This window comes from Pteropus alecto, unplaced genomic scaffold (genome assembly GCF_000325575.1).
Source record: "Pteropus alecto unplaced genomic scaffold, ASM32557v1 scaffold49, whole genome shotgun sequence".
Taxonomy (NCBI): domain Eukaryota; kingdom Metazoa; phylum Chordata; class Mammalia; order Chiroptera; family Pteropodidae; genus Pteropus; species Pteropus alecto.
Window position 1 is genome coordinate 1,660,290 of NW_006443131.1, and position 9,148 is coordinate 1,669,437.

General features: G+C 46.0%; 1 protein-coding gene across 1 annotated transcript in view; it reads left to right on the top strand.

Moving 5' to 3' along the window:
• ASH1L (ASH1 like histone lysine methyltransferase) overlaps nt 1-9,148 on the top strand; it is a 93,745-nt gene that overhangs the window by 16,146 nt on the left and 68,451 nt on the right. Inside the window, 1 exon segment of the mRNA XM_025040823.1 lies at nt 7,995-9,147. Coding sequence (XP_024896591.1) covers nt 7,995-9,147 — 1,153 coding nt within the window.

A 9,148-nucleotide genomic window follows, 5' to 3' on the forward strand; every position in this document is an offset into this window, starting at 1 on the left:
GAAGAGGGCATTTTCGTCGTATATCTAATAGCCCCCTCTCCCCTCTTAACTAAAAGGTGGGAAAATTTGAGAGCACCCAGGATCCTTTCGATAGAAATGAGTCACTTCGCATCAGCAGGTGCCTGATGTCAGCAGTTCAGAGAGGTGAACGTGACGACTGGGTGGGGACCCACCAGGGGAGTGGGTGGCGCTCTGCCTCTCAGCTGGCTTCGTTAGAGCCCTTAATACAAACGTGGATATCTCCTCACGCTGCATTTGTGGTATTTTTAAGGCATTAGTTTCTCCAAAATCTGTTATCTACATTGAGAGAATACAGGTTAGGAAAAGACGGTAATGTCAACAAAGATGTCCGAAGTGATAAGAATCATTAAAGTAAAATAGTAGCCAGTGAACTGATGACAGTAACCAGAACTCACTCTCTAAACAAAATAGGTTCTGATCTGTTAAATTTGGGCTTTTTTCTACTCTTTATTTCTTAAAAGCCACGTCCTGATGTACGTATGTTTACCTCATTTTTGGAAAACATCTCACAGTCAAGTACACAAGCTTACGATACAAAGTTCTGCTACTATATTAGGAAGTCAGCGTTTGGGAGGTGTGCACCAGCATTTTGACACAAACGCACAGAGGGTAGAGATATACACTGGACTATTTTCGCTATTTTTAGCCAAGCCGCACAGAATTCTAACATCTGACAATATACGCGAAAGCAGGAAGGTGGTCCCGAGAGCCACAGGGTTCAGTGGTAACTTTCACAGTAGGAGCCGTGGAGCAAGGTGGGACCTGTTTCCGAACCCCACCTTTTCGTTTGGCAGAATTGCTGAGTGCGATTATCCTGTAGCTCCTCGTCTCGTCCTCGATTACATGACTGGGGGGCTCGGGAAGACTGCGGACGGAATCACCCACAGGGGCTGAAAATGACACGCCAAAGGCAGGGAGCTTGCGACCGTCAGGAATTATCAAGCAAGGGGAACTTTCGCCTAAGCATACTTGGTGACATTGTTTCTGTTTGTTTCAACCTCAAGAAGTAAATTATCTGAGATAAAAACCGGAAAATTAGAAAGTAAAGTTCCTAAAGAGAAAGAGAAAGGTTTCTGCACTTACTGGAGAGGGGAAGACGGGGTGGGGGGGCTGAGCCCAGAGCCCCGCAGTCTGTGCCGCGCCCCCGAGCCCTCCCCGGCAGGCTCGCTGCGGCCGCTGTGCTTCCACCGCGTGCATTTTTTTTTTAACACACGTCACGTCATCTCGTGACTGCAGAGTTACTTGTCTTTTGCTAGCAAGTGCTCCTTGAGCGTCAGGGTGGTGTTTTAGTTTGTGCATTTCATGACCGACACAGAACATGCTTTAAAAATAGTTTGGTCAGATCATGGACCGTGGGTCGAGCTCTGTATGCGTAAGAGAAATGCCAACAGCAGCACCACCAAAACTGTCACCCTTACGGTATAGTTCGGGGACAAGAGGGTTTTCTTCCCGAGGCTAAGATGGTGCTTTCGCATGTGCTTTTATAATTGAACTTCTCATAAATATTTTCCCTCCCTTACTTAGCGTGTCTATTAAAACTTCTAGGTCTGTCTAAAACAATCCGTAGTTTGCTACTTTTCAGAAATTGGCGGTGTTGGTAGCGATGCTGCTGCCTGTAGCCGCTTCATGGATTCCCCGGGAAGGGACAGCTTTGGCGACAGCCCTTAGGAAACCCGTTCATCTCATGACAGGTCAGACATTTAAATCAGTCCCACTCGGTTCTTACTTAGGGAAACATTCTTAGACGTCAAACACCTTTTGAAAGCATTTGACGCGTCTTGATGACTCGTCCACTAAGATACCAGATAAACCCAAGTGAAACTGCTTTGTTGTTTCTGCTGTGGGGATGATGCTGATCCCGGTGCCTTTTTTAAACGAAGTTTTTTATGTTTAGGCTCCTTAGCTCTCACCAGAGAATGTGAGACTTGCTAAATAGGGGGAAATACTCACGTTTCCTCACCTTACCTATACCTTGTGGGAGTGTCGTCTCTGATCGTGGTCTTTCTTACACCAGCTTCTGGAAACGTGCTTTTCCACGCCCATGTTCTCGGTGACAAGTTATTTAAGCAAGGAGATCTGAGGGCTCGCGGGTGTCTCCACATCCTGCTTTCGGTGCAGTCCTTTCGTACCTTCCTGCGGGTCGTTGAACTCTGGGAGCTGCTTACGCTAGAGTTATTTTGTAGTAGAGAAGAAGAGAGAGTTGGCGCAGAGCCCAGCCTCTCGGTGGCAGCAGCTATTATGCAAATCCTCCTGGATCTTCATATTTCTGTAAAGCCTTTTTTTCTCCCTTTACGTACAGAAAACAGATAGCGAAGGGGGCAGCCGCGCTCTGTCCTTAGCCTCGGAGACAGTCGGGGGGCCACGCCACTCCTCTTCCAAAGGAGCACAGACGCTGGGAGCACACGTGCCCATAAATGGAGGGAAAGGCAGCGCCCTTCCAGCGCTGCAGCCTCTGCTGTGAATACCCCGGGGAGCCGGGACCTCCGTCATCGGTGTCGGGCCCAGCGCCGGTTCTCCTTTCTTCCCCAGTGGAAGCTTCTCTAATCAGCGCCGCATCTGGCCGCTTGAGCGGTTCGCTTTCCCTTAGAATGTGAGCGTCAGGCTGCTGCAGTGGGTTCTGGTGGCGCGTCTGACAGTGTGAGCGTCAGGGGTCCGCGTCAGGCTGCTGCAGGTTTTGGTGACGCACGGAATGAGGTGTGCCGAGTGCGCGCGCTTCTCATTCCATTGTCGGCCTGGCTAATGGAAGAAGTCATTATGGAACCAAATCGATGGAAGGCATGGCTTCCCTAGTCCCAGAAAATTAAGCCCAAATATCATCACATCGACGCGCTAATTCACACGCTGCTTTTTATGGTTGTCTGTTCACATCTTTGATTTCGCTTTAATGACTCCATCGCTCCGGAGATGCTCACGTTCGGACCGGCTGGCCCGCAAGGGCGCATTGCTAATCGATTCTGAGATACGGCCGCGTAGAAAGGAACGAAGGAGAAACCAGACTTAAAGGCCCTACGTGGCGACGGAGCAAAACCCAGAGCTTTTATAGAACTTCAGTCACCGGGGAAAAGGGTGACCGCGTGACGAAAGAGAAGCTGTTTCCTGTGTGACCTCGCTTCACGAGTCACAGCTGCTGGGGACACGGTTCCGAATCGTGCCTCTTCCCCAGCCAGTCAGATGGGACCTGGGGGCAGAAATCCTGACAGGAGGGTTGTAGACTAAGTTAGATGCGTGCTGTGCTGATTTTTCACTTCGGGAATAAAACGGGCGATAAAGGGCTAGGGCTGCCATCATGAGCTGCCGCTGCCGGGGCGGGCTGGCGCCTCACGCTCGCTCCTGCGAGCGTATCGAGCCGCAGGAAGAGCTCTTCGCCGGTCGAAGTTCGTATCACATGTAACGTCCATGTTATTATTGCTGTTTCATCATGATATTCTCTGAAGGAATTAAGCCTTTAGTAATATGTTTTGGCTGGCTCGATCATAATGGGGCAGTATAATGAATAGAATGAGCACGAGCATGGAGTCTGGGCCTCGGTCTGCAACAGAGCTCACGCGCGGCACCTACTGATTTCGAAATTGAAGAAAAGCCTTAGCGGTCTCCCTTTGGAAAGAAAATACTTGGTGATTTTTCTATTAAAACGTTCGACTTAATCATCTGTATGTTGAATTTTCTTTAATGTTTTTGTTTAGGAATCACACACACACACACACACACACACACACACACAGCCCGCCCGCCATTCTCAAATGTTTTGGTCCTCTCTTGATTAATATGCTATAGACTGAAGCTTTGTACCTTTCGTAAATGTGTTTCCTTCGGGAACAGACTTAAGATTCTTGCTTTACTTATATTTCTAATTTCTAACATAGTTTTGTGAGTAACTTATGTTTCATACATTCATTTGGGAAAACTTTGTCCATAGACCTTTTTCCTTACGTTTTGGGTCGTCGTCCAAGAGTTTACAATACACATTTATAACTGATTTAAGTCCACTTTCAAATAATACTGGATCACTTCATGGATGCCTTATAATAACAAAATAATTCATATTCTTTTCTCTCGTCCTTCCTATTACTGCTGTCATTCGTTTCACTGTATCTTCTTATGATAACTATACATCACCAAATACATTATTGCTGTTATTATTTTAAACAAATTGTTATCTGTTAGTGCAATTAAGAATAAGAAAGATACAAGTTTTTATTTACCTTTGCTTTTTCTCTCTCCAGTGGTCTTCCTTTCCTTATGCAGAGCCAAGTTTCTGACCTGTATCATTTTTGATTCTCACAAAAGACTTCTTTTAACATCTTGCAAGGCAGGTCTACTTGGCAACAAATTCTCTCACGTTTTGTTTGTCAGAGAAAGTGTTTCTACTTCACTTTTAAAGGATAATTTCACAGGGTAGAAAATTCTAGGTTGGTCGTTTTTTTCTTTCAACACTGAATAGTTCACTTCGCTCTCTCCTTGCTTGTGTGGTTTCTGAGAGAAGTTGAATATGTTTTTTATCATTGCTTCTCTGCAGGTAAGATTTTTTTTTCCTCTGACTTCTTTCAGGATTTTTTTTTTATCTTCGATTTTCTATATTTTGAAAATGATGTGCTTAGGTGCAGTTTGGTTTTTCGTTTGTTTTGTGTTTGCATTTATCCCGCTTAGCATTCTCGGAGCTTTCTGGATCCGTGGGTTTGGTATCTGACACATTTGGGGAAATTCTCAGTCATTGTTCCAAATATATCTGCTGTTCCTTTTCCTCCTGGCATTTCCATTGTTACACTGTTTGTTGTCCCTTAGTTCTTGGGTGTTATATTCGCTTTTCAGTTTCAGAGGTTTCTGTTGTGATGTCCTCAAGCCCAGAGATTGTTTCTTCAGCTGTGTCCAGTCTAATCAGCCCGTCGAAGGCGTTCTTCGTTTCAACTCGAGCATTTCTTTTTGGTCCTTTCTTAGGACTTCTGCCTTTCTGCTTACATTGCCTGTCCTTGCATGCTGTTGACTTTACCCATTAGCATATTAATCACAGTTTGAAATTCCCATTCCGATACTTTTAAACTCCTACCATATCTGAGTCTGGTTTCAGTGCCTCCTCTGTCTCTTCAGACTGCGTTTTTGTCTTCCGGCATGTCCTGTGATGTTTTTCTCACCAGCCGGGCATAATGTACGGGGTGAGAGGAGCTGCTGTGCGCAGACCTGTAGTCCTGCGGCGGGCGTGAGGGGAGAGTGTTTTCCAGTCCTGTGAGGAGGTCTCAGCCTTGAGACAGTGAACTGCACAAATGCCTCTCACTTGCCCCCTCCCCTCTAACGTGGGACAGGACGGCTAGAGCGGCCTACAGCTGGCCATTTCCCTTCTGCTAGGTCCGCTGGGCTTTGTTAAGTCCCAGCAGGTTAGGCTTTGGTTAATAGTTTTTCCAGAGAGGTGACCGTGTTAAGAAGAACAGAACAGACTGGCATGTTTCAAAATGGTTCCTTTTCCCTCCCTCTGCAAGAAGCAAGAGGGGGTTTTTCTCATTGTGAGAACCAGGGAGAGATCCCGGAGCTAAAATGCACGGAAGCTCCCTGGCCGGGCACTGGTTCCCACCGCGGCAGCAGCTCGTGGGTTTCTGCTCCGGTAAGTTTCTCTGTGGTCGCTCCACTTTGGGGGGCAGTAGTCTGCCCTGGACCCTCACTCCTGTCGTTTCCTTACTCCCGAAAGGAATCTTGGTGCCATTTTTACGGGAGCGATACTACATTTATAAATTTGCTTAGGGAAAATGATCATCTTTATATTCCCTGTCCACAAACGTGGCATGTCTTTTCATTTGTATTTTATAATTAAGAACTCATTGGTGTGCTGTACACCTCAATTAAAAAAAAAAAATGTTGAAACATGATGGAAAAAAACTCTTTGCTATCCAAAGTAAAACAGACTGTCGTATGAAGTTATGAATTCATTTGTATATAGTGAGGATTCATGCATCAGAGAGCAATTTACATTAACGATTTAAAAGTTACTTCCAACTGTAAGATTTTATATAAAAACACGTTCTAAAGAAAATATTGATAGGCTTTATTGTCTTCTCACATTAAGAGAGAACTTGACTGTTCATTTAAGACTAATTGAGAATGAGCTTCAGGAGTGGAAGTAGGTCAGAGGCTGCCTGTTGGGGTTGGAAGTCACTGAAGTCGATGACAGGGAGGCAGTGCGCCATTATCTTAAAAGACGGCCACGGGGCATCGTAGCCAACGACATTTCTCTTTCAAAATCAGTGTGTTTTTATGCTACTGTATATTTAGTCACCTTGAGTCACTCTAAGACTATTAATTTACCTTTTAAAAATAGAGATATTTCTAAATACCCAGTAAAAAATATAGATTTATATGATTGAAAGTCAACCGAGATAACACTTTGATAGCCTCTCATATAGCAGCAGAGGAACTAATATACTTTGACTTCAGTGTAACATTTTTTAGTTTTTAAGATTTTGTATTTAATTTTAATTTTAAATTACTTAAATATAGTCGGTATACAATGCTATATTAGTTGCAGGCGTACCAATATAGTGATTTGACGTTTATATACCTCACAGTGTGATCGCCACACTTAGTAACCATCTGTCACCGTGCAAACTTATCACAGTATTATTGGCTATAATCTCCTTCACCTTTTCACCCATCCCCCAATCCCCTCCCCTCCGGCAAAATCAGTTTGATCTCTGTTTCTATGAGTCTGTTTTTGTTTTGTTTTGTTGGTTCATTTGTTTTATTTGTTTGGGTTTTTTATATTCCACATAGAAGTGAAACCATATGATGTTTGCCTCTGTCTGAGTTACTTCATTTAGCATAATACAGCAAGTTCATCCATGTTATCATAAAAGGCAGGATTTCATTCTTTTTCAGTGCCGAGTAATATTCCATCGTCTGTATGTCCCACGGCTTCTTTATTCATTCATTGATCAATAGACACCTAGATTGCTTCCATATCGTGGCTGTTGTAAATAATATACAGTGAACACAGGGGGTGCATGTATATTTTCATGTTTGTGTTTTTGTTTTCTTTATATAAATACCCAGAAGTAGAATTTCTGGGTAATATGGCGGATCTATTTTTTGTTTTTTGAGGAATCTCCATTCCGTTTTCCATAGTGGCTGCCCCAGTATGTGCACCAACAGTGCACAGGGATTTTCTTTCTCCACGGCCTCGCCAGCACGTGGTATTTGTTGACCTTTTGGTAATAACCATTCTGCCTGGTGTGCGGCGGTATCTCCTTGTGGTTTTGATGTGCGTTTCCCGATGGGTAGTGATGTGGGGCATTTTTTCATGTGCTGTTGGCCATCCCGTCTGTCCTCTTTGGAGAAATGTGTCTTCATCTGCTCTGCCCATTTTTCGAGTGGATCGTTTTTGTTGTTGTTGTCAAGTGGTATGAGTTCCTTATATATTTTGGGTATCAACCCCTTATTAGATATGTTATTTGGAAATACATTCCCTCATTCAGTAGGTTGTCTTCTTGTTTCGTTGATGGTTTCCTTTAGGTCTTTCATCTATTTTGAGTTTGTTTTGTATATGCTGTAAGAGAGCGGTCCGGTTTCACGTTTTTGCAAGGATCCAGTTTTCCCAACAGGACTTGTTGGAATTATCGTCATTTCTCCATTGAATATTCTTGCCTCCTTTGTCATAGATTAATTGACCATACGTGTCTGTTTTTATGCCAGTACCATATTGCTTTGATCCTTATAGCTTTTGTAGTGGAGTTGGAAATCAGAGATCACAATACCTCCGGCTTTGTTCAGGATCGGTTTGGCTGTTCAGGATCGGTTTGGCTGTTCATGGTTTTTTGTGATTCCATATAAACTTTAGGATTATTTGTTCTAGCTCAGTTAAATTTTTTTCAAAAGCACTATTGCCTATCTCATATCGGACATGTGATCGATTAGTTTGTTCGATCGTAATAATACGTTGAATCGGTTTTAGGCTTACTCTCTCTGAAACCTATTTCTTGTTCAAATTTTAGGACCCTTCAAAATTGTTCAAGAAAGCAGGTGACGTTGCAGCCATTGAATGCCAGTCTGCAGACAGCCTCCACCTTCATTCACAGGGAGAAAACAGTCCTTTGTCTAAGAAGCTCTCTCCAGTACGCTCAGAAATGACAGAGTACATGAATGCGACATCATCTACCCTCGTCGGCAGCCGGGATCCTGATCTGAAGGACAGAGCATTACTTAATGGAGGAACGAGTGTAACAGAAAAGTTGGCCCAGCTCATTGCAACTTGTCCTCCCTCCAAGTCTTCCAAGACGAAACCGAAGAAGTTAGGCGCTGGCGCCGCAGGGTCGGTTAGCAAGGATTTGATCCGGAAAGCGGGCGTCGGCTCCATGGCCGGGATGATACGGAAGGACTTCATCAAAAAGCCGGCTGTCAGCGCCGCCGTGGGGCTGGTGACTAAGGATCCCGGGAAGAAGCCAGTGTTTAACGCGGCGGTGGGGCTGGTCAGTAAGGACTCGGTGAAGAAGCTGGGGACCGGCGCCACGGCGGTGTTCGTCAATAAAGACGTGGGGAGGAAGCCGGGGACGGTCACCGCAGTGGGCCTGCTGGGCAAGGATCCAGGGAAGAAGCTGGGGATCGGCATCGTGCCCGGCTTGGTGAACAAGGACGCCGGGAAGAAGCTGGGGTTCGGCGCTGTGGTCGGACTGGTCAACAAAGACCTGGGGAAGAAGCTGGGCTCCGCCGCGGGCCTGGCGGCCAAGGACTGCGCGAAGAAGCTGGTGGCACATCCAGCGCTGGGCTTCGTCAGCAGGGACGTCGGCAAGAAGCTCGTCGGGTGTCCTATGGCGGGACTGCTCGGCAAAGACGCCCTCGCCCTGAAAGCCGAAGCGCTGCTCCCCACTCAGGAACCGCTCAAGGCTTCGCACGGCGGCGGCCACGAAAGTCAGGAGCTGCCCGAAGCCCTGAGGGACGGCGCCGCCGGCAGAACTTTCGAGAAGGGCGTTCTCCGGCAGAGTAAGGAAAGCGTGCTGGACAAGTTCTCGGTTCGAAAAGAAATCATTAATTTGGAGAAAGAGATGTTTGCCGAGGGGACGTGCGTTCAGCAAGACGGCTTCTCGCCCGGCGACCGGGGCCCGTACGAACCCGCGAAGCTCGAGAGGCCGCCGCCCGTGCGCGGCGCTTC